The sequence below is a fragment of the Elgaria multicarinata genome, chromosome 16 (assembly GCF_023053635.1).
Source record: "Elgaria multicarinata webbii isolate HBS135686 ecotype San Diego chromosome 16, rElgMul1.1.pri, whole genome shotgun sequence".
Taxonomy (NCBI): domain Eukaryota; kingdom Metazoa; phylum Chordata; class Lepidosauria; order Squamata; family Anguidae; genus Elgaria; species Elgaria multicarinata.
In genome coordinates this window covers 6321561-6346478 of record NC_086186.1, presented here as the reverse complement: position 1 = coordinate 6346478, position 24918 = coordinate 6321561, and the positions used below count along the sequence as shown (strand labels likewise).

The 24918-nt window shown below is 44.9% G+C and overlaps 1 protein-coding gene across 2 annotated transcripts in view; it reads left to right on the top strand.

Moving 5' to 3' along the window:
• The window catches only part of ICE2 (interactor of little elongation complex ELL subunit 2), a 37124-nt gene extending 22621 nt beyond the window's left edge, over positions 1-14503 (top strand). For both annotated transcript variants that reach the window (XM_063142724.1, XM_063142723.1), the window contains 4 exons: positions 3773-3857; positions 4763-4813; positions 7124-7382; positions 14008-14503. In XM_063142724.1, the coding sequence (XP_062998794.1) occupies positions 3773-3857; positions 4763-4813; positions 7124-7382; positions 14008-14226 (614 nt within the window). In that variant the 3' untranslated portion in view covers positions 14227-14503. The remainder of the gene's footprint in view (positions 1-3772; positions 3858-4762; positions 4814-7123; positions 7383-14007) is intronic.
• The last annotated feature ends 10415 nt before the right edge of the window (positions 14504-24918 follow it).

The following is a 24918-nucleotide window of genomic DNA, read 5'->3' as shown; positions in this document are numbered from 1 at the left end:
GGAATTGAGCACTTCAGCCTTTTCTTTGTCATCTGTTATCAATTTGCCATCCTCATTAAGCAGTTGAACCACCATTTCTTTCCTCTGTCTTTTACTACTCACATATCTGAAGAAAGCCTTTTTATTGCTTTTAGCATCCCTCGCTAATCTCAGCTCATTCACAGCTTTAGCCTTCCTGACGCCATTTCGGCACTTCTGCGCCACTTGTCTGTACTCTTCTTTTGTAGCCTGGCCTTCCTTCCACTTCCTATATGTATCCCTTTTTGTTTTCAGGTCATCTCTAAGCTTTTTGTGGAGCCACATTGGTTTCCTCTGTTGTCTTCTATCTTTTCTCCTCATTGGAATTGTTTGTAACTGTGCCTTTAAAATTTCATTTTTTAAATACTCCCACCCATCCTGCACTCCTTTTCTCATTAGGCTCCCTTGCCACGGGACCTTACTTATTATAGTTCTGAGTTTGTTAAAATCAGCTTTCCTAAAATCCAGAGTACGTGTATGGCTACGCTCGACTTTTGTCTCCTTCATAATCAAGAATTCAAGTATGACATGGTCACTTTCCCCCGAGTTCCCGTAACTGCCACTTTATCCACTAAGTCATCCCTATTGGTCAATAACAAATCAAGGATTGCCGGTCCTCTAGTTCCTTCCTCCACTTTCTGTAGGAGAAAGTTATCACCCATACATGTCAGGAATTTCTTGGAAGGGCCGCTTTTGGCAGTAATGGTCTCCCAACAGATATCAGGGTAATTGAAGTCCCCCATCACTACTACATCACACTTCCTTGAAACACTGGCAATTTGTTTCTCAAAAGTTTCGTCCTCGTCTTCTCCTTGATTGGGTGGTCGGTAGTAGACTCCGATTATCATATTCTTTTTATTCCTAGCCCCATTTATTTTAATCCAGACACTCTCGACGGGGCTCCCAATCTCATCCGCCTGTATTTCTGTGCAGGGATAGGTATTTTTTAACATATAGTGCAACTCCACCTCCCTTTCTATTTCTTCTGTTCTTTTTGAACAAGTAATATCCTTCAATTGCTATATTCCAGTCGTGGGAGTCATCCCACCAAGTTTCAGTTATACCTGTCAAGTCGTATTTGCCTTCATGTAATAAGAGTTCAAGTTCATTCTGTTTGTTTCCCATGCTCTGAGCATTAGTATATAGACATCGAAGACCATGTTTTTATAGTCTGGCTTTGTTCCTACATTGTTGCGGACACTATTTTGGGACACTATTGGAGCTGTTCTCTGTACTGTGGTGCATTGGCCTTCATCCATTGTTGCCTCGAAATTTACGTCTCCCGCCCCCGTAAGATTCAGTTTAAAGCCCTCCTGATGAAGTTCTTCATGCTGTGGCCGAACTCATTCTTTCCAGCCCTTGTGAGGTGCAACCCATCCCTTGCCAGCAGTCCATGTTCCAAGTAGCGTAGCCCGTGGTCCCAGAATCCAAAACGCTCACGACGGCACCACCTTCGAAGCCAGTCGTTCATCCGGAGTATTTTTCTTTCCCTTTCTAATCCTCTTCCAAGAACCGGGAGGATGGATGAGAAAACTACCTGGGCCCCAAAGTTCTTCAGTTTCCTTCCCAGAGCTTCAAAGTCTGAAATGATTTCTTCGTAGCTCTGCTTGGCGACATCATTTGTTCCCACATGGATGAGAAGAAAGGGGTATGTGTCCGTGGGCTTTATGAGCTTCGGTAACCCTTCAGTCACATCTCTAATCTGTGCTCCAGGGAGGCAGCACACCTGGCGAGTCCATGGGTCTTCACGACATACTTGGGTTTCAATCCCACGCAGCAGGGACTCTCCCACAACGACTACTCTTCTCTTCTTCTTGGTTGACCTACCTGTATTTCATATCATAAGACAGAAACCAAAATCTTGCCCTTTTTCTAACCTAAGTAGAAATACAGATTGAGAATATGAATGACAACTTCAGGAGCAGAATGAGAGCAGTTGTAGTAGTATGACAGGTGATTAATCCTTTCGTGGTGGTTAGCAGCCTAGCTTTCTCATTGGAATGATGCAAGGAGGGGGAATCCGTTCTTGATCATCTGCATCCTTTCTAAATAGAGTTCTCCTCTCCCATCTGTCCATTTCCCTTGCTTCCACCGCTAACATCAGTTCAGGGCTGAGTGAGAGACTCTTGGTTATGGTGTGACTACTTCTACTAGTCACCCAGATCTATTGCAGCTATGAAATCCTGTCTTGAAAGTAAGGGAGTATCAAAAACAGCATACTCTGAGTTAACCTACCAGCTCTGGAAATTAACAAATGAAATAGACTTCTGGTCCTCATCCCAACACTCCAGCACACACCTTTAACTCCTCTGACCGTGTGATTTTTGACACAAGATGTAGTGATGGCCACCAATCTGGATGGCTTTAAAAGGGGGTTGGATAAATTCCTGGAGGCAAAGGCTATCAATGGCTTCTAGCTCTGATGGTTGCGTGCTATCTCCAGTATTCGAGGCAGTAAGCCTGTGTGCACCAATTGCTGGGGAACATGGGTGAGAGGGTGCTGTTGCACCATGTCCTGCTTGTTCATCCCTGGCCAATGGCTGGTTGGCCACTGTGTGAACAGAGTGCTGGACTAGATGGACCCTTGGTCTGATATGTTCTCAACTGAATTAGTTTCACAACAACAAATTGATAGTTAGTTTTACCTTTCTTTAATGATATTGTGTTGCTTTGTAACTTCGTAAGCCAGCTTGAGGGATCCTCTGAATGAAAGGCAGGATAAATAAACCCTGCATGATTCCTTCAGGGTAGTTGAGTTACGGATAACATCTGCAGCCTGAATATGCCCCACCCTTTCACTGTGACTCCTAAGGATTTCTCGTTCAGAGGGATCGAAGTTTAAAAGCACCCCAAAAACACCCAACCCCTAATATTCTGTGCTTGGGATGCCTAACCAGCCATGGAGTGATGCCAGGCTATGAGGAAATTGGCATTTCCTTGGACGTACGATAGCATTGTGTTGTATAAAGTGCTTATCTGAACTGAAGTTTACCAAACTTTGGAACTCACTATTGGCAAAGCACGTTACAGCATGGTTTGGATGGTGCTCTGCATATAAAGGCTGAATTGAAGCTCAAACAAAGCACAATAGAGACCCAAGGGTTGGATTAGTGCGTAGGTGAGTGAAATACACAGAACCTTCAGATAAGTTACTGTTCAAATACTCCCTCCGCTTTTATGTACAGAGTCGGAGTCAACCGAGCTTTCCAGTCTCGCTGTTGCGACCTCAGACAAGCAGCCGCCACACTGCTTTCCACACCATCTGCCGGGGGTGGGTGGGGTGGGGGGACGACGACTCCGATCTCAGATTCTCTCTCCTGTGGTAATAGCAGTTCTACAACCTTCTGGGGGTAGGGATCAGCCAGACTCTACGGCTCCTGGGACCCTCTTCTAGGGACTGTAGGATTGCTCTGCTCAAGTAGTAATTTTTTTAAAAAAAATATATAGAAAACAAATCCCAGCCCCCCTTCCCTCCCTTTGATGACCAAACGTTAGCCAGTGAGATTGGGCTGACCTCTGTCAGAAAACAGCACTGAACTAGACAGACATCCAGGGTTAAACACTGTCAGGTTCCTTTCGCCTGATGTTTGTTTAACACTTACACAGTTTTTACTTTGTTAAAGTTCCAACAGTGCCATGATTTTTAACCTAAATTGTGGCATTTCCTATGCTCTTGTGTTTGCGTCATTTTATTGTAGACTTCCTTGTTCCTACTGTGAAAATGGTTTAGTGTGTTTTCCCTCCCTTTCTTTAGGTCATATCGATGCCCTTACTTCAAAACTCTTTCTGCTTGAGCAGCTATCTGCAGAAGGCTTGAAGAAGAGATTTGGCACATTTAAGTGAGTACGCGTTACATGGTATCTGTAGCAACTCCAAACAGAGCCAATTCCTCCTGTGTGTAAGCAGCTTAAACTCAGTTAATGCAGCGCTAACGCTGCAATTTTTATTTTAAAACATTGCATGCCAGCCAGCAACTCCCCATATTACTGAGACAAATAGATTGCAGTGTTGTTTTTTCTTTGTTAGCTGTTGTTAATAATGACAATAAATTATTATTATTATTATTATTATTATTATTAGCCTATCCATTGAAATTTTAGAATGTTTTAAGGATGTTTTAATCATGTATACTATGTTTTTAATCAGGTGTTATGTGTTTTATATTCACTGTTGTTCCCCGCCTCAATCCAAGTGGAGAGGCGGGTAAGAAATAAATTATTATTATTATTTATCATTATTATTTGTTTATTGTTTACCATTATTATTTATCAGTAAATGAAATAATAAACAATGTGGGTGACATATCCATCCATTTCAGGGGGCTTTTTGTTGTCTGTTGTCTTACTCCTCTGCATTATAGATACTCCGTTCGCAATTCACACTGACCCTTGGAAGCCTGCAGACTCCCCTTTTTTGTTTTTTGAAATGTCAGCTGACAGAGACCACGTTCTAAGATTCTCTCCACAATCATGAGGTTTAGAAACTTGCCTTTTGCTATAAATGAAAGCTGATGCTGAACACCCTGCCAGATGCCAGATCTCACACTTGTCTGAGCAGCCTCTGGCTGAGTGTTCTTAAACCGCTGAAGACGGGCAATATGTGAAGAAAGTTACGTGTAAACCATCAGAATTCACAAGCTACTTAGTTCCCGGTGTTGATTTTTGAAGGAGCAGTGATTATAGTGCAGTGATTTTTAATGTGAGCAAATTATTTGTTGCTTATGAATGTTAATCTGTACATACAGGCCAGCAAATTCATTGAACATTCTCCAACATATCTTGAAGAAAGTGACAGGGTATGTATTTCTTTTGTCTTTATTTCTTTACAGTACACATTCCAAAGTGATAAGCGGCCCCCATGCTAGCATTTATTTATTTATTACATTTATATACCGCCCCACAGCCGAAGCTCTCTGGGCGGTTTACAACAGTTAAAAATGATAAACATTAAAAAGTATACAAAATTTAAAAACCATCAGATACATAAAAACAACAGTATAAAAAAAAAACAGTATCCATTTAAAAACAACAATTCTGGGTTCCATTAAAAACAAACTTAATGTTGTAAATGCTGTTAAAATGCCTGGGAGAAGAGGAAAGTCTTGACCTGGCGCCGAAAAGATAACAATGTTGGCGCCAGGCGAGCCTCATCGGGGAGATCATTCCACAGTCGGGGGGCCACTACCGAAAAGGCCCTCTCCCTTGTTGCCATCCTCCGAGCTTCCCTTGGAGGAGGCACTCGGAGATAGACCTTAGATGTTGAGCGCAGTGTACGGGGAGGTTCATGTCGGGAAAGGCGTTCCGTCAGGTATTGTGGTCCCATTTGAAGAAATAGTGGGAATGAAAATAGAACAAACACCAAAAATTGCATTACTGTCACTATTTGAAGATTTAAAATGTGGAAAAGAAATTAAATAATTGATATTGAGTTTTCTGACTGCAGCACGATTGATGGTAGCTAGGAACTGGAAGATTCAGGGGGAATATTCTATTGAAGAATGGTATAAAGAAGTTTGGGATATAGCTATTAATGATAAATTGACTTGTGATATTAAGTGGAGGAAAGGTATAACGAAAATAAATGAGTTTGAAGGAATTTGGAAACAGTTCCTAATATTTGTGTTTTCTAAGGGAAGTGAGAAACCGCCAGTGGAAGAAAGTATGAGATTTTGGAAGCAGGAGTAGATCCTGAGGTGGAGGGTGCACTTATATGTTAAGAAAGATTATATTTGTAATGATAGGATAGATTATAGTTAATATTTACTCAGTATATATGTACTCAACATTTATTCAATGTATGTAGTATGTTGTGTTGTTGTTTCTTTTTTGTAAGATGTTTATTTTGTGTTTTAAAAGAAAAAAAGAAAAAAAAGATGTTGAGCGCAGTGTACGGGTAGGTTCATGTCGGGAGAGGCGTTCCGTCAGGTATTGTGGTCCCAAACCATGTAGGGCTTTATAGGTTAAAACCAGCACCTTGAATTGGGCTCGGAAACGTATTGTGTGTGAGCCCCAGAAATGTCCTGGTGGGTGTACCACTCCTGGTGGGTGGGGTCTACGTGGGAAGGTTTTTTGGGGAGCTGTGGGACACAAGAGCATGATTAGTGGGATCTAGAATGAAGAACAATGAAAGCAGCTCAGCCAAGATAATAAGAGCAAAGGGAATGGAGGGGGTCACGTGCTGGGAGGATGATCTGATTAAAAAAAAAGGAGAACCATTGCTGGAAGCAGCCAAGTTCACAGGCCATTAGACTAACCAGGAGAGTGAGGAACAAAGCAAAGCGAGAATTAAGGAGCCTCAGCACTCCAGGCCAGGTAAACCAGTCGCTAGGCCAGAAGCTTCATCTGATCTGAAAGGTTTTCCTTTTAAGAACATAAGAAGTGTCCTGCTGGGTCAGACCAAGGCTCCATCTAGTCCAGCACTCTCTGTTCACACAGGGGCCAGTCAGCTGTCGATCAGAGATCCACAGGCACCCTCCCACCCATGTTCCCCAGCAACTGGGTCACACAGGCTTACTGCCTCGAACATAGCACATAGCCATCAGGACTAGTAGCCATTGATCGCCTTCTCCACCAGGAATTTATTCAACTCCCTTTTAAATCCATCCAAACTGGTGTCAGAGATTTGTCCAGGCCTCCTCCAGGGCTGTTTGTCTACTACTCCGTCCTTTCAGGTGCAGCCGTCAAAGAGAACAAGGTGATGGTAGCAGTATTGTTGTGCAAATTGTATTTGTTCCACGAGGCTCACACAGGAGACGGATGCTTAAGTCCACATCCAGTGCCTCAATATCACTAGTTTCACCCGTTTGTAAAATACAGCTTCCCTAACCCAATTCTCTGGAGTGCATATGACAAATGAGAAAAGAATACCCTGGTGCTCATGCCTTTGTTTGTTATTAAAAATATTATTATCCTGCACGTCTGACGGCACCAGGGCAATCAAAAATCCAATACAGTATACAATAAAGCAACAGCCACCTTGTCCACTGCAGCAGTAAAAGGCAGGAAATAGTCAGCTCGCCTCGCCCAGCTTGCATTGTTCATTTATTTCAGCGCCACATGCATCAAACCCTCTTAGCTTCCACTCATAATGCCTTTTGTGTTTATAGTTTGCCTGAGGGCTCTTACCTCTTGGCTCATGCAGCCGGAGACTCGTCCGTTACAGTCTATAAGAGCTCTCATGGAAAAGCCACCAGAGCGATGTACAACTTGCATGCAGCGCACGCTGACCTGCCGAGCGAACCTTCTGCCCTATCCGTTCCGTGGGTCCCGCTGGATCCCAACGTCCCTCTACCGGATCACTTTGCTCAAGGCCGCGTCCCGTGCACTTTCCCTCCAAAGCCGGCGGACACCATGAAGAATCAGAAGGTGAGGTTGATATCAAAACGGGATGGATACGGTCATGATGGCTAGAAACCTAGGCTTTTGTTTTATTTGAATTGATTGGGCCTGAGCAGCAGGCCTTTGTAAGTGCATATACACAAAATGACAGTGCTTTAGTCTGGTCTAGAGCAATAATAAAAAGAACCAGTGTTTTAAACCAACATCTACAAAGGTAGAGGTGTTAAGTCTGTGGTAGTACAGCCAGTAAAGAAACATGTGGGCACCTTAAGAACATTACAGATATAACGTGGCATCATTTTTCATGGACTGAAAAAAGGAACCTTCTGATGTTGGAGGCTTTCACGTTTCTAGTGCCCAGCTGGGCTACTAGTGATGTTCTGGGCTGATTTTTAGCCTCTCCGTCTTCTTTTAATTCCCCCACCCCTACACAGGCTTTTGAGCCCATGTAGAGAGAGTGCACTGGTGCGGGTTGACTGGAGAGGCCATAGGATTTCTCATATCCTGGCCTCCCCTCCCCTCCGCATCCACTGAAACACCCCTTTTCCTTCCCTTTAAGGCTGTACTTGCAACTTCAGGAAGCAGCTGGTGTGGAGCTGCAAGGGGGTGGAGGAAGGGTGAACCCAGAGTTGCCCCTACAACTCTTGTATGACTTCTGGGGTGGGTGGTGTAGTCAGAACAATTCTGTGGTCCCTGGAACACTCTCCCAGGGACCATAGAATTGCTCTCTAAAGTTCACTTCCTCAGATGCAGAAAGTGTTACTTTCAGTTGGCAGGTAGATGTGGGTGGGTAGGTGGGTGTGTATGTGTGTGGGTGTGTATGTACACCACACACATGGATATAGAGGGGGGAAATGGGACCAAATAGCAACAAAATACAAAAACTACAATCTCTAACCAATTTAGCTAAAGTGCAATTTTACAGAATTGTTGGAGATCGTACTTTTTATATTTTTCGGCCCTAAGATCTCATTGTTTACTTTTTTTTCTTTTTCTATCCCACTGTCGTTATGCATATGGGTATATAATCTGCTAGCTAAAGCTTTTATTCACGTGTATCCCACACCTTCAGAATCAGAAGTTTATCAGGCCCCCTAATAATCTAGAACCTAAACACTTCATTCAAATGATGAAGTGGAGCCTAGTCCACACACACAAAAAATGTATCCCATAATAAATCTGTTAGTTTTTAAAGTCCTGCAAGCCCCTTTTGTTTTTTTCGTGGGGAACTACGTGATTCCATTTTTGAAAAAAGTCTAAAGTTCTTCCTCGTCTGGAACTGTGTGATTACTCTTAATGTAGGAAAACATGATTTTGACGTTCCAGATATAAACATATAATTTGATGTGGGTGGCTTGCTTTTTCCTTCCTTCCTTTCTTCTTTGGTTTTTCTTTGTAAGCAAAGCCAAACTGCTCCACTGGATGTATACATTCCCAATCTCTTCCAGCTGTACTTCAAGCAGAGGGGAAGGTCTGGCTGTGTGTGTGTGTAGGTCGTAAGGAGCTCTCCTTGCACACCGTGTCAGGCCAGGGCTGTGCCTAGCTCAGTCGTGGGGAATGCCAGGCCCAGGGGCCCAATCCATCCCTCCTGGTTTCCCCTGTTGGCCACATGCCTTGACCCCATCACCATCTCCAGAGCAGCGACTGTTGTGTGGGTTCCCCCCTCCCCATTCTGAAAGCTTGCCTCTGCTAAGCCTTCGTTACTGGCAGTAAGAGGTTTAAGCTGCAACGCGCTGTCCATCTTTGCTTTTTGCCCCCACCCACCACTGGAATGAGAGCTTTTCCAAAAACATATTCAGCTCTTAGACTCAGAGAGATTCCTCACCCCAGATCTAGCCCCATGCTACCACCACTGAAGGGCAGCAGCAGCACATCAGGATTTCAAGCAGGGATCCTCCTACCCTGAGATCATTTCACTGGAGAGCTCAGGAGGTGAACCTGATACCTGCATTGGCTGTGCTCCACCTCTGAACCACATGTCATAGAATCATAGAATAGCAGAGTTGGAAGGGGCCTACAAGGCCATCGAGTCCAACCCCCTGCTCAATGCAGGAATCCACCCTAAAGCATCCCTGACAGATGGCTGTCCAGCTGCCTCTTGAAGGCCTCTAGTGTGGGAGAGCCCACAACCTCACCAGGCAACTGATTCCATTGTCGTACTGCTCTAACAGTCAGGAAGTTTTTTCCTGATGTCCAGCTGGAATCTGGCTTCCTTTAACTTGAGCCCGTTATTCCGTGTCCTGCACTCTGGGAGGATCGAGAAGAGATCCTGGCCCTCCTCTGTGTGACAACCTTTTAAGTATTTGAAGAGTGCTATCATATCTCCCCTCAATCTTCTCTTCTTCTTCAGGCTAAATATGCCCAGTTCTTTCAGTCTCTCTTCATAGGGCTTTGTTTCCAGACCCCTGATCATCCTGGTTGCCCTCCTCTGGACACGTTCCAGCTTGTCTGCGTCCTTCTTGAATTGTGGAGCCCAGAACTGGACGCAATACTCTAGATGAGGCCTAACCAGGGCCGAATAGAGAGGAACCAGTACCTCATGTGATTTGGAAGCTATACTTCTATTAAAGTAGCCCAAAATAGTATTTGCCTTTCTTGCAGTCATATCGCACTGTTGGCTCATATTCAGCTTGCGATCTACAACAATTCCAAGATCCTTCTCATTTGTAGTATTGCTGAGCCAAGTATCCCCCATCTTGTAACTGTGCCTTTGGTTTCTATTTCCTAAATGTAGAACTTGGCATTTATCCCTGTTAAATTTCATTCTGTTGTTTTCAGCCCAGCACTCCAGCCTATCAAGATCACTTTGAAGTTTGTTTCTGTCTTCCAGGGTATTAGCTATCCCACCCAATTTTGTGTCATCTGCAAATTTGATCAGCGTTCCCTGCACCTCCTTGTCCAAGTCATTAATAAAAATGTTGAAGAGCACTGGGCCCAGGACTGAGCCCTGCGGCACCCCACTCGTTGCCTCTCCCCAGTTTGAGAAGGTTCCATTGATAAGTACTCTTTGAGTCCGATTCTGTAGCCAACTGTGAATCCACCTAATAGTTGTTCCATCTAGCCCACTTTTAGCTAGTTTGTTATTCAGAATGTCATGGGGTACTTTGTCAAAAGCTTTGCTGAAGTCAAGATATATGACGTCCACAGCATTCCCACAGTCCACAAGGGAGGTTACCCGATCAAGAAATGAGATCAAATTAGTCTGACAGGACTTGTTCCTGACAAATCCATGTTGGCTTCTAGTAATCACCGCATTGATTTCAAGGTGTTTACAGATTGACTTCTTTATAATCTGCTCCAGAATTTTCCCAGGGATGGATGTCAGACTGACTGGTCTGTAGTTCCCAGGTTCCTCCTTTTTGCCCTTTTTGAAGATAGGGACAACGTTAGCCCTCCTCCAGTCGTCCAGCACCTCACCCGTCTTCCATGATTTTGCAAAGATAATAGACAAAGGTTCTGAGAGTTCTTCCGCTAGCTCCTTCATTACTCTAGGATGCAGTTCATTGGGCCCTGGAGATTTGAACTCATTCAAGGAAATTAGGTGTTCTTTGACCATTTGTTTATCAATCTCAAATCGCAATCCTGCCCCTTCAACTTGCAGGTGGCAGGGTGTGGGTTTTATCTGAAGTATTCATGAGGTTGAAAGATCAATCCTCTCTGTCAGGTTAAGCTTCTGGTCAAGTTGACCTGCCAGGGTCAAGGTAGGGCATAGCTTAGGGCACTTGCAAACAGAGGGCCTCTAGCTCTAACCACGCAAAGGCAACTGTGCAACTATTGTGTCTTTTCTTCTTTAATGAAACCTACAGCCTTCCAGGTGATGATGGACTTGAACGGAAACACAATACAGATTTTTAAGGCACTAAAAACCAGTCTTAAAAATCAAACAAACCACAATGGTAATGTGGAGGAGTGGGCAGCCTTCCAGATGTTTTGGCCTACAACTCCCATCTACCTTCACCATTGGCTGTGCTGGCTAGGGCTGATGTAGTTTAGGCCAAAACATCTGGAGGGCCACAAGTTGCCCCCTGCTAGTATATAGGCTGAGTCACAGATCAGGAGAAGTTTGCATGAAAAGAAATTTCGAGCAAGCGATGGAAACTCAACCATTGTGGTGCTTGCTTCATACCAACTAGTAGAGAGTTCCATAAGCTTGGTGTGGCCATGCTAGATGCCCTGTCTTTAGTAGACACAAGGCAAACTGTGTCACTGTCAGTAAAACAAGGTTGTTGAGCAGGGGTACATGGAGGGGGTAGTCCTTCAAGTAGGCTGGACCTAAGTTGTTCACCTAAATATGACTTTTATTTAGTGCCAGCGATGTGATAGATGCTGTCTAGAAGCCAAAAACGATTTGTTTGTTTGCTTTTCAACATTAATCAAAGATACGATGGGGAAAAGGAATAAGCAGGTAATGTACAAGCAAAGGGAGACCAGTGTGAATCTACAATGGTTTGACTGAAAAAGCTGGGTTTAAGAGGGTATTTGAAGGAGGCGTGGGAAGTATCTGAAAACAGAGGGACAGGCTGTTTCAACCACAGGGCATATCATGGTCGGTGTTGGAAGCTTGTCTCAGAAGCATCATGAAAGCAAAAAGGGGGTGAAAGGGAAGCCCAGTGAAGGAGGCCAAACACTTTGAGGGATTGGGGAGTCTTAACGAGCTAGAAGTTTGTAATTGATGGCAGAGGGGAACAGAGTGAATCCTGTAGAGTGAATCCTTGTTACCGTTTTGTCTCAGGATCCTTTTAGAGGGTTGAGTGGCATTGAACCTAAGAGACATGATGGAGGTGTTCTCACAAGCCACACCCATCTCTTAATAGGTGTGAAAAAGCTCTTCTCTTTCTGGGAGGGGATTTCGCTTAGCAAGCTTTCAGGAATGCTCCTAGGGGCAAATTGCATGTGACTTATTCAGTTGGAACTCCCAACTTTTTTTTATTGTACGAAAAGCACACACTGGAGGCTAAGGTGCAATTTGGATCTCGGGGAGGGGTGGGGTCCCAACCCTTTGCCCCCACATCACAGCTGGAATCGTAATCTCTCTCTTTCTCTCAAACACACACACACACACAGGGGGCGGGGGAGACTGAAAGAACTGGGCATATTTAGCCTGGAGAAGAGAAGACATGATAGCACTCTTCAAATACTTGAAAAGTTGTCACGCAGAGGAAGGCCAGGATCTCTTCTCGATCCTCCCAGAGTGCAGGGCACGGAATAATGGGCTCAAGTGACAAGAAGCCAGATTCCGGCTGGACATCAGGAAAAACTTCCTGACTGTTAGAGCAGTACGGCAATGGAACCAATGACTTAAGGAAGTTGTGGGCTCTCCCACATGAGAGGCCTTCAAGAGGCAGCTGGATAGCCATCTGTCAGGGATGCTTTAAGGTGGATTCCTGCATTGAGCAGGGGGTTGGTCTCGATTTCCTTATAGGCCCCTTTCAACTCTACTATTGAATAATAATAATAATAATAATAATAATAATAATAATAATAATAATAATAATTTGTTACCCGCCTCTCCCTCTGGTCCGAGGCAGGCTACAACACAAAAACACCATAAAATACATATAACTAATTAATTTTAAAAAAACTTATACATTATTAAAAGCAGCACATTATTTAAAAGGGCATCTAAAAATTCAATTGGGTAGGTCTGCCGGAAGAGATCAGTCTTTATGGCTTTCTTAAATTCTGGAAGACTGTTAAGTTGACGAATCTCTCCCGGCAAGCCATTCCACGAACTGGGAGCGGCAGAAGAAAAGGTCCTCTGGGTAATAGTTGTCAGTCTCGTTTTTGTTGGCTGGAGTAAATTCTTCCCAGAGGACCTGAGTGTGCGGGGCGGATTGTACGGGAGAAGGCGATCCCGCAGGTAGCCTGGACCCAAACCATGTAGGGCTTTAAAGGTGATAACCAACACGTTATACTTTGCCCGGAAACTAATTGGCAGCCAGTGAAGAGATTTTAAAACTGGTGTAATGTGGTCACCTCTAGGTGTACCAGTGACCAGCCTGGCTGCCATATTTTAAATTAGTTGAAGTTTCCAGACTAGGCACAAAGGTAGCCCTATGTAGAGCACATGATTCTGTGTGTGTGAGAGAGAGCGATACCATTAGCTGTAGAAGGGGAAAGGTATGAGCTTAAGTTCTTAAACCTACAACCCTTAAACCCTTCGTAGCTAATAGCAACCGTGAAGTTCTTCTGGCGGGCTATATGCAGTGTGGAACTGTACGTTCCACATTGCATATAGTTTGACTTCTACAGTTCGGTGTTTTCTGGGATCTTGGGATATGAAAACTCTTCCTGAGAGCTAAGCCTGGATTGCCTTTCCAAAGCATTCAAGATAATAGCAGGGAGTAAAACTCACAGACTACTGAAATTTCCACAAATACCACTGAAGGGATAATATTATAATGCTGAGTGTCCTATGGAGCTTCTTTACCATGGTATTTCATGTAATATAATTTGCTCCAGTCATAACTGTTTCAGGAGGGAGTCAAGGGGCAGGAAGGAGGAGTTTTTACTGTGTTTTATTTTGACTAAGTGTTAACCAACTTTATACAGAATTAAGTAGAAACTTAACACATCCTGAGCCTTTAATTCACATTTGAAGTAGTCCGTTTCCTCTCTTTTTTTACCCCTTTCCTGTTCTTTTCTCTCCTAGATGAGTGGGACAAAAGCATACACAGACACACCCAACCGCAGAGAGCAAGTTTCCATGGAAACAAACAAGGATCCCTTGCCAACTCATCCATTTCGAAAGAGACACGGTGGGGCTGTTCAGAACAAGGCAGTGATGAGAAATATCTACAGACAGGCAAATCGGGGGCCAAACTGGCAATTCTGGAAAAAAGCAAACATGGACAAGGATGAAATGACTTAGTCATGTGGAGGAAATACAGATCTCAGGGCAGAAAACATTTTTTTTAGAAATGTTTAGCAACTGAAGAATGTGACGCCTTGGAGAGAACGCCAGGCTGGACGGAACTGCAGGCCCATGCAGGGGAATCTTACTCTGAAACCTTCTAAACTTTTTCTGTAGTTAGACGGTTTTGTCAAGGAACGCTTCTTACATGGCAAGAATTACCTGTTTGTAATAATCTGCTTTTACTGAGCCAAGTTGCACTGAATGAATGTAAGCAAATTTTCTGAACATCAAACATGTTTTATGTGTGTTGGGGGTGGTGGAGGTGAGGTGAAACAGTGCTTTTTATTTATTTATTTATTTATTTATTTATCTTGCTTTCCTGGATGAAAACCAAACCAGCTATAGTGTTCCTAGAAAACAACCAGTTGCAATTGTCCTAGTCTTCGGGACACAACGGATTCATTATTGCCTTTTCCAAGTTTTATTTTTAACTTTAAAAGTGGCCGGTGGGTCTGTCTGTCTGTCTGCTGTTTTCCCACCCAGCCGTCAGCTGCTGGTTAACTCTACTGGGGAATAAACACAGGTAGCTGTACTGTAGCTCTGTGTGGGTGGGTGTGGGTGTGTTCCCCTTTGGTGGGGCTGAGATTTCAATTGGAAAATATCTGAGAAGGACCCTCCGCGGCTCAGCTGCTTTTTTGTTTTTAAGTTGGCCAGTCAGTTCTGTATCTCCCTCATCACGTCTCTTGGATACTCAGTTGAGACAAGTACCTCAGAGAGAGCCGAGTAATTTGTGTCGCAAATGATCACAGCGCAATACTGTGTTAAAAAAACAAAATGTAAGATTTTAGTCTTTTCAAAAGTTCAAGTGGCTCCTTGCACAAAGTCACTTTAATGCGTTTTTTTTTAAAAGCAGTACATTTAAATGCCCCGATTCAAATTCCAGAAGTTGCTCCCTTTGAATTCGACTTAGCCATCTGTTTTGTTGTTATTTGTCTTTCCTTATGTTGTGAATAACTTTTGTTTTATACCCTGAAATGAATAAACGTTTGAGCCTCTGCCAGCATTTCGCAGCGCTGTTGCCTGTCCCAAAGCAGGCAGCCCTGCCATAACATGGGGGCATTTTGGTCATGTGAAGGGTAGCTGAATTGTAGCCAATCAGACTGCTCTATCCCAATTGACTGGGAAGTTCTCCTGCTGGGCCACATTGAAATGAACAGGAGCTGCACAAGAGTGCAGCAGTGTCCTTGTGCAGCTCCCATTCACTTCAATTAGGCTTGCAGAGTAGCACCCCTGTGAATTGGGTTCCATATTAGCAAATGAATACTGGGGATCAGTTGCATTTTCTCTTGCAGGCACCAAAATGCCTTGGCTCCTTCCTGCCACCACACAGATTCTAAACAACATTTTTACTAGGAATAATTTGCTTGGCTCCACTGAAATAAACCCTTGAAAAGAGAGGGAGGGAGGGAGGGAAGGAAAGAGAGAGAGAATGTTTCGAAGCAGTTTTACATTGCAGCGCTAGTAACAATGCAAATTCAGAATCAGAAAACATGTTCAAAAGCCGCCTTGCCATTCATTCATAGCCTTGTTTACATCCTGTTGCCATAGCAGACACCCTCTCGTTTCAAGTCCTGTGAGCCACTTTAGTTCCTTAATGACAAAGAGCGAAGTTTTCTTAGCACTGTTGCTAAATATTAGATTCTGTTTCAAAACCATAAATGCCATCTGTGTCCTCCCACAAGAGAAATATTTTTGAAGTGAGTCATGTGCTCAATAACAGGGTGAGGATCTGAAACATAATTTGCTGTTGGCTAAAAACACACACACATACACAAAACCCCATACCCTTAACAAGCAAGGCATTTTCTCAACCTGTCTATAAAGTTTACCTTTTACTTCTGAGTCCATAATTAATTTAAACAATTCCTATTAAGAGAGCGTTTGGTTGGCAGGCTTGTAAAGGTTAGCTGTGCATTCCTGGGCTTCTATCCACGCGCTGGCTGGTTCTTACATGATGAACTTTGATTCTTCTTATCAGTGTAAGCAGATTGGCTGCTAGAAGGAATAGTTGGGATATTTTCAGCGTAGCACCTAAGGGACATTCAACAGTCCTGATTCACTGAAGTCTTTAGTCCAGGGTTGCAAAACCTCAAGCCAGGGGCCAAATCCAGGCCCCCAGGGTTTGCCTGATGGCCACGCCCTTCCCTTGGCCACACCCCCTTTTCCCCTACCACCAATCTGCGAGGAGCTTTCAGATGGTTGCTATGTTTTGTATTACTATTTTTAGTAATTGTGGTTTTAATGGAATCTAATTGTGATGATTTGTAGTATTTTATGTTGTATCGTTAAGCCACTTCAGTGATGGTTTGGTTTAAGTTTCTTTTAAGGGCCAGCTCCATCCTCCTGTTCTGCAGTTTCATTGCTATAGAAAATAGTAGCATGAAGAGGATTTTATATGCCCATTGTGCATCACTAATTATGTCCCAGAGTACTGTAGGACCTGAAATACTCTGAGACTGGTAATTTAAGAGGGAATATTTTATGTGTCAAGGGGCCGCTGTGACCAATCAGAACTCCGTTGCCTTGGAGGACCTAACTCTCGGAATCATTGGGATGTTGATTATTATTATTATTATTATTATTATTATTATTATTATTATTATTTATTTATATAGCACCATCAATGTACATGGTGCTGTACAGAGTAAAACAGTAAATAGCAAGACCCTGCCGCATAGGCTTACAATCTAATAAAATTGTGGAGTCCTTACTATCTGTAACTAGGTCATAGATACCTGCAGATGTGTGCATGGATGTATACTGAGTGGACAGAGCTTTGCCTTTGGACTTGGGTTCAAATCTTTGCTTTCCTATGAACTTGCTTGCTTAAACAAGTTGTCATTCCTCTGTTCACGTAAAATTTGAACGTTAATAGCCTTCAGAGTGCTCCCCAGGGCTCAAGAGCCTTATTGTCCTCCATCAGCTGAGGGCCAAACTAGACTAGATTTCATTCAAGCAGCTGAAATCTGATGGGGAACGTTCATATTGGAGGACAAGCTGCCTTTTATGGAATCTCCTTTGAGAACCTTCTGAGGGCCTTGCAGACATCCACTGAAGAAGATTTGAAAACGACTGGCTTAAACTAAAACGGAAGTGAACGTTGAAATGAGACAGCAAGCAAATATTGGCACCACAGGTCTTGTGACAGGCATGGAGTTGCTCCCACTGACCTGAAAACTAGCACTAGTGGGGGGAATTGAGGAATCACCAAGGCATGAGTCAGTGGACTTCCTCAGCGTTTTCGCATTCTGTTCCCCTTTATGCTCATGGGCAAATAATATGGGAAGTCTTGCACCGGTTCACCTGAATGGCACCCCTCCACTGAAAAAATGGGTGTGTTCCTCAGGAAGCCCTGTCCTTCCAGGTCCCCATTGCCTTGGGTGGGGCTAGCTTGTCCCTACATGCGACTCCCAGGTTCAGTGTCCAGTATCTCCAAATCCTTGGAATTGGGCAGGGAAACATCTTGAACGGAAGCCCTTGGAGAGGTTTTGCCCATCTGAGTAGGCAGTAATGAGGCAGATGGACCAGTCATCTGACACCATCAGGTCCTAAGACCCTTCTCTAGCTAGAGTCGGAGGTCATGAACACAAGTTGGCCACTGAAGGCAGCATATACCAGCTCTCCCCAACCTGGTGAGATCAGTCAGAGCACGGAGCCAACTGCCTAGGAAAATGACAGGCTCTCCGTCACTGGAGGTATCCAAGTAGAGATTGGACAGTCATCTATCCAGGATGCTTGAAACTGGATTCCTGTACTGAGCAGGGGGTTGAACTCACAAGAACATCAGAAGAGCCCTGCTGGATCAGACCAAGGTTCAATCTAGTCCGGCACTCTGTTCGCACAGTAGCCAACCAGCTGTTGACCAGGACATGGTGCAACAGCACCCTCCCACCCATGTTCCCCAGCACCTGGTAATATAGGTTTACTGTCTCTCTTCTACTGGAGGTAGCACATAGCCATCAGGACTAGCAGTCATTGATAGCCTCCTCAATGACCTAAATGGCCCCTTCCAACTCTATCATTCAGTGGTGCCCTCTAGGTGTTTTGGACTACGATATCCATCAGGGCTGATCATTGGCTATGCTGGCTGAGGCTAATGGGAGTGGTAGTCCCAAAGATCTGGAGGGCACCAGGTTAGGGGAAGCTGGTATGTGCCTTAGCTGTCATTACTTTGAAAACAAACAAGCATATTTTTGTTAAATGTGTGAGATTTTCTGGATTTGCTACCTTCGACATTTGGCTACCTCTCCAGGATCTCTAGAAGTTAAATCTCTTGGGGGCGTTGGGGTGGAACTCTCTTATCTCCAACGCATGTGGCATAAACATGAAATGTGCAGCCTGCTATTTTGCACGGTGGTGAGAGGTTCCTTTGGAACTATGGATAAGAGATCCCAGGGCAACTGTATATTTTCCCTAGTGTATCTTTACTTACAAAAAAAGCAGCCACCACCTGGGCTTTTAAACCAGCACAGAAGCTGGGGGAAGTAAATCAGAATAATATAAATGGCCTAAGAATATCATTAGAAATTCATTGACAGAGCAATCAAAGCAATTTGATAGGAATTCTAAGCCTACATTGATTTCCAGCCCATAACGTGAATGAGAGGAGGGAACTAGACACAGGATTGCCAATGTCTGTGGCTGCCCCATGTCTGTGGTTGCGTCTAGCTCCTGGTTCCACCCACGCACCCCAAGGAACTTCCCTGGGCCAATAACTGCCAAAGCAGGCTGCGATAGTTGCAGCGTCTTCATTCCAGCTCCCATTTCAGGGATCGTTATCTGCTCTGTGCAGAAGGGTTTCCCCTGCTCCATAAGCCGTGTGGGTGCAAATCTGGCTCTTCTTTCGCAGGCCCAGAGTAGGGCTTGCAAATGCTGTACTCCAGTGCTTTATCTCTCCCGGCCGAACAACTGGGCATTGTTCTTTTAGGTTTCTGCTTGGTTGCGGGGTGGGCGGGGAAGACTGACTCAGAAAGGGCCTCACTTGGGCCTCTCTCACTAAATCATCTAGAGTTTCCTAGTTGAATCCAATGAGTCGATCAGAACGCATATTGCTGTGGAGATTTAAAAATAAGGTCTTTGTCGTTTCGCTTGTGGAGCATATGGGGGCTGAGTTGAGGCACTGAGCCGGCTGTGAGTTGCTCAGAAACAGGGAATGTGGTGGAGATTTACCTCTTGAGTGCTCCAGAAGAGGAATTATCTTTGGTTTTGCCGTTTGGATGATTGAGTCCATGTCTGCAAAGTTTCTAGAGGGGGTCGCCGTGTTAGTCTGTTGTAGCAAAAGCGGAAAAGAATTTTGCGGCACCTTAAAGACTAATGATGAGATGAACTTACGCCAGAATAAATCTATTTGTCTCGAAGGCGCTGTGAAACTCTTTGTTGCATTGCCATGCTTATACACTTGGTCTTCTCCAACCTGGGGCCTGCCAGATGTTGGACTACCACTCCCATCATCCCAGATAACATCTGGATGGTATCAGGTTGGGGAATGCTGCTAGAGCGCTATATAAACTATCATCACCAAGGAGAAGACATGCCGCCTTGCCCTCCTCTGCTTTCAACCTGTTCCCCCCCCCCCAAAGAAGGATGAAATGCCGTCTTCTAGAAGCATCAAGACCACGTCAGTGCCAGCACTATTGACTAAATGCGTCACTTCTTGCAAATCAATATTGCTAATGGGCTTTCTCTGGCGCTATTTAAAGCCACCTCTAGGAGCTAATGGATAGGCTCAGGGTAGATTATTCCAGCCAGCATGCGGATCATGCCTGGATACAAAGACCGCTCTCTATAAAATGTTTGTACTCTCTTATTTGGAGGGATTATAGGCATGCCAACCTTGCCAATAAGCATGCCGGGACCTGCTGAGTCTTGCCTATCACATCTCTGAGCTTGCAACTCAACCACTGAGCCCTTGCTCGGAGCTGAAGGAAAAGGAAGTATGAAGGAGCAAAGTGTCTTTGATCAGAAGCATCCTTGAGCTGGGGTGGGTGGGCAGAGATCCACCTTACTGGAGGAAGGAACCAAAGCCCCGCCTCGCTTTGGTTTCTGACCGACTGGGGGTCACGGGATTGGTTTTGGAAGGTAGATCTTGCAAGGAGGTCTGGAAGCCTCCTTAACTTGCGCTTCCTTCTCTTATGGCTGGCTCCTGAAAGGAGAGGAGCAGCCGGTCTCTGCAGTAAGAGCATCTCTTCTATTCGCCGTGCAAAAAACATCAAAAGTTCTGTCTCATGCGTGAACACCGAAGCTCAGGAAATGACGTGTGTGTGCATCATTTGTTGCTTTGTTAGTGTCCTTGTACTAGATGGCTCCTTTAGAGTTCGGACTGGTTCTCACTAAAACCGAGAGCAGATTTAGCGCCCCATTGTCATGGGAGCCACCAGCCTTTACTGCCTTCTCCAAGTCCCTAGAGCAGGGGTGCAGAACTAAAATTAGCTGGGGAAGGGCTAGTTGCCCCCCTAGACCCACTGTGGACCTGATGATGTCAGTTAGGATTGACATCATCTCTCGCACACACCCTGTTTTGCCTTTCTCGGTTCCGAGAGAGGCCGTCAGTCTTCTCAGTATTTGGTAGCCAGGAAATGCGGGACGGTGTAAAAGCCGGAACGGAACGGAACAGGCCGGAACAGCCCCATTATATTAAAAAACCATACCAAAAACAATGGCATGTGTTAGCAACACTTGAGAACAATATTTTAGGACTAAAACCATACCAATATTATATCACTATTAACCCCAAAACTCCCAAAACGACGTCCGGAACAGAATGGGATGGCCGGAACGGCCACTAGGGAACGAGCGATACCAACCAAACTCACCAGTCATGCATAACTAAATGGCAGGGATGCAATAAGCCACAAAAGTTGCCACGAAACCACGTTCAGATACCCGTTCCGGGCAAAAACACGTATTGCACAAAACGGGCCGTAACGGCAGCTTCCCAATGAGATAAGTGAACCAAACTCACCAGATGCACATAACTAGGTGGGACAAATATAGAAAGCTCCAAAAGTTGCCCCCAAACCACGTTCAGATACCCGTTCCGGGCAAAAACGTGTATTGCGCAAAACGGGCCGTAACGGCAGCTTCCCAATGAGATAAGTGAACCAAACTCACCAGATGCACATGACAAGGTGGGACAAATATAGAAAGCTCCAAAAGTTGCCCCAAAACCACGTTCAGATACCCGTTCCGGGCAAAAACGCATATTGCGCAAAAACGGCCGTAACGGCCGGTTCCCAATGAGATAAGTGAACCAAACTCACCAGATGCACATGACAAGGTGGGACAAATATAGAAAGCTCCAAAAGTTGCCCCGAAACCACGTTCAGATACCCGTTCTGGGCAAAAACACGTATTGCGCAAAACCGGCCGTAACGGCAGCTTCCCAATGAGGTAAGTGAACCAAACTCACCAGAGGCACATGACAAGGTGGGACAAATATAGAATGCTCCAGAAGTTGCCTCAAAACCACGTTCAGATACCCGTTCCGGGCAAAAAAGTGTATTGCGCAAAAAGGGCCGTAACGGCAGCTTCCCAATGAGGTAAGTGAACCAAACTCACCAGAGGCACATGACAAGGTGGGACAAATATAGAAAGCTCCAAAAGTTGCCCCGAAACCACGTTCAGATACCCGTTCCGGGCAAAAACGCGTATTGCGCAAAATGGGCCTTAACGGCAGCTTCCCAATTATATAAGTGAGCCAAACTCACCAGATGCACATAACTAGGTGGGGCAAATATAGAAAGCTCCAAAAGTTGCCCCCAAACCACGTTCAGATACCCGTTCCGGGCAAAAACACGTATTGCGCAAAACGGGCCGTAACGGCAGCTTCCCAATGAGGTAAGTGAACCAAACTCACCAGATGCACTTGACAAGGTGGGGCAAATATAGAAAGCTCCAAAAGTTGCCCCGAAACCACGTTCAGATACCCGTTCCAGGCAAAAACGCGTATTGCGCAAAACGGGCCGTAACGGCAGCTTCCCAATGAGATAAGTGAACCAAACTCACCAGATGCACATAACTAGGTGGGGAAAATATGGAAAGCTCCAAAAGTTGCCCCGAAACCACGTTCAGATACCCGTTCCGGGCAAAAAAGCGTATTCCGCAAAATGGGCCGTAACGGCAGCTTCCCAATGAGATAAGTGAGCCAAACTCACCAGATGCACATAACTAGGTGGGGCAAATATGGAAAGCTCCAAAAGTTGCCCCGAAACCACGTTCAGATACCCGTTCCGGGCAAAAACACGTATTGCGCAAAAACGGGCCGTAACGGCAGCTTCCCAATGAGATAAGTGAACCAAACTCACCAGATCCACATGACAAGGTGGGACAAATATAGAAAGCACTTTTTTTGCCCGGAACGGGTATCTGAACGTGGTGTTGAGGCAACTTTTGGAGCTTTCTAAGGGGTTCTTCAGACATTACCTCAGTGAAATGATGATGATGATGATGATGATGATGATGATGATGAAGAAGAAGAATCTGAGTTCACAATTACACTAATTAGTTAAAGAGGAGTAACTTTGTTTTGCTGTTGATTATAACACAAGGCTATAAGGAAATACACAGGTCGCTGTTTGACTGTTGCAGGTAAATGCTATATTTACAAAATGTGAATGTAGTAATGTCACATTAGAGCTTTATTCTGCTGTCTAAGTTGGCGTGATTTGGAGACCTTCACAAATATTCCTCCTTAGGTAAAAACTCCAGACATCCCAGGTGCAAAAGTTTCAACAAAACTAGCAAAATCCTCCAACTGGGCTGTGGAAATTGACATTCTCAAGGTGCCAACTTGCCACTGAATTCAACCTAAGAGAAAAGGAGAAAATTGGAGGCACTGGAATAGATGCTTTCTGAGGAATGTGATAGAAGTGTTAGGAGTTTAGATCTGAGGAGTGACATTTCTTAGATGGATTTCATTTGACACCTTAGTTATGAATACGTTCGAATAAGAAATGAAGATCATATCATGATTAGGCATAGATCATAGAATTAATTGGAGATTTATAAGGAGTTCAGATTACTAGGGTTGGGCAATAGGATTTAACAGGATTTTCTATTCTTGCATACATTATTGAAATAGTAAATTCGTCAGAAAACCTGTTTCAGTCAAGCAATGGAATGGTATCATAGAAGTATCTTCGGAATAAGAATGAACCATATTTTCTGTCCAGCACTAGTTCATGTTCATGGTTGCATAAACTGAGCCTGATGGAAAACAAGATATTACATTAGTTGTCCATTATAGATTATGAATGAATGAGAAGGTCTAAGCGACAGATGAACTCTTAGTAGAACCATTTTAATGGATAATTAAAATGGTGCTGTTGATATGCACCTGATACAATTTGAGTAACTATAGAATCAAGTAGTGCTGTGCACGGACCCCCCACTCCGCTCCGCTGCCGATCTGCAAATTGCGGATTCTGCCCGCTCCGCCTCGATCCGCCTAGTGTCCGCTCCGCTCTGCTGCAGAGCTTCGGCTCCAAATCGGAGCTCCGCAGCACTGTGGGGTGGCGCCAGGTAAGGCCCCCTTCTTCCTCCCCCTTACCTGTGTCTGTCCTGGCCCATCGCCAGCTTCACTAGAGCCCGCAGCTCAACCTGGAACTGTAGGCCCATCTTGCGGCCTACACTTCCAGGTTGAGCCGCGGGCTCTAGTGAACTGGTGATGGGCCACGACAGACGCAGGTAAGACCCCCCCTCCCCCTTGCCCACTTACCTGGCTCTGCCGCTGTCGCCGCATGGGCGGCGGCTGCATGGGCGGCGGCAGCAGGGCAAGGTAAACTCCCCTCCCTCCTCCCCCTTACCTGTATCTGTCCGCTGTCCCGCAGCTGCTTCAACTGAGCCCAAGGACTCAAACAGAAAGACCAGGCCGCACTTGTGTGGGAAGCCGGCTGTTGCGAGGGGGAGGAGCAGAATAGAGGCACCCCTCATGGCAAAATGTAGACCATGTGAGGTAGGGAGGGACTGTGCCTATAAAAGGCAGCCCACCCAAGGCATCGGCCTCTTTCATTTCATAAATGGAACTCCCCTTTCCTGACTTTTTTCCCCCTCCCCTGGCCCATACTGCCTCGGAACCTAGAGGTTCTATTACATCATCGTGGCTAGCAGGCTTGGATAGAATGGCCAGGTTTGCACATAAGGGAGGACTGAGGTGCAGGCCAAATAAGCCACAATGGCTTATTTCTTCTCCCTGTGTGTGTCGGTCTCATGGTGGGAGGATTAGCCTAATTACCCCTGGGCAGTGTGGCTCTGGCGTGGGCTGGTCCATGAAGTCACGAAGAGTCGGAAGCGACTGAACGAATAAACAACAAAAGCATGGCTTGTCATGTTGTGTGAACCTGATGGCTTGTTGCCATTGGTAACAAGCCACCCAAAACCCTACAGCAGGCCAAGCACTCATTCTAAGCTTGGTCAGGGTGGGGTGTGTGGAGGAGCAAGTACTGGACAAGAGGGAGAGAGAGGCCAGGGTAATATAGGGCAAATGTGGGCAAATGTACTCACATGCACATTGGCTTTGTTTCTGTTGTTTCAGATTTGAACTAAGGCCTTAAGCCAAAAGCTCCATGGAAGAGATTGGATTAAAGTCTAGGAAACATTATTATTGCATTTGGACTTTCATATTATTGGGAGCAATAAAGGATTTTTTTT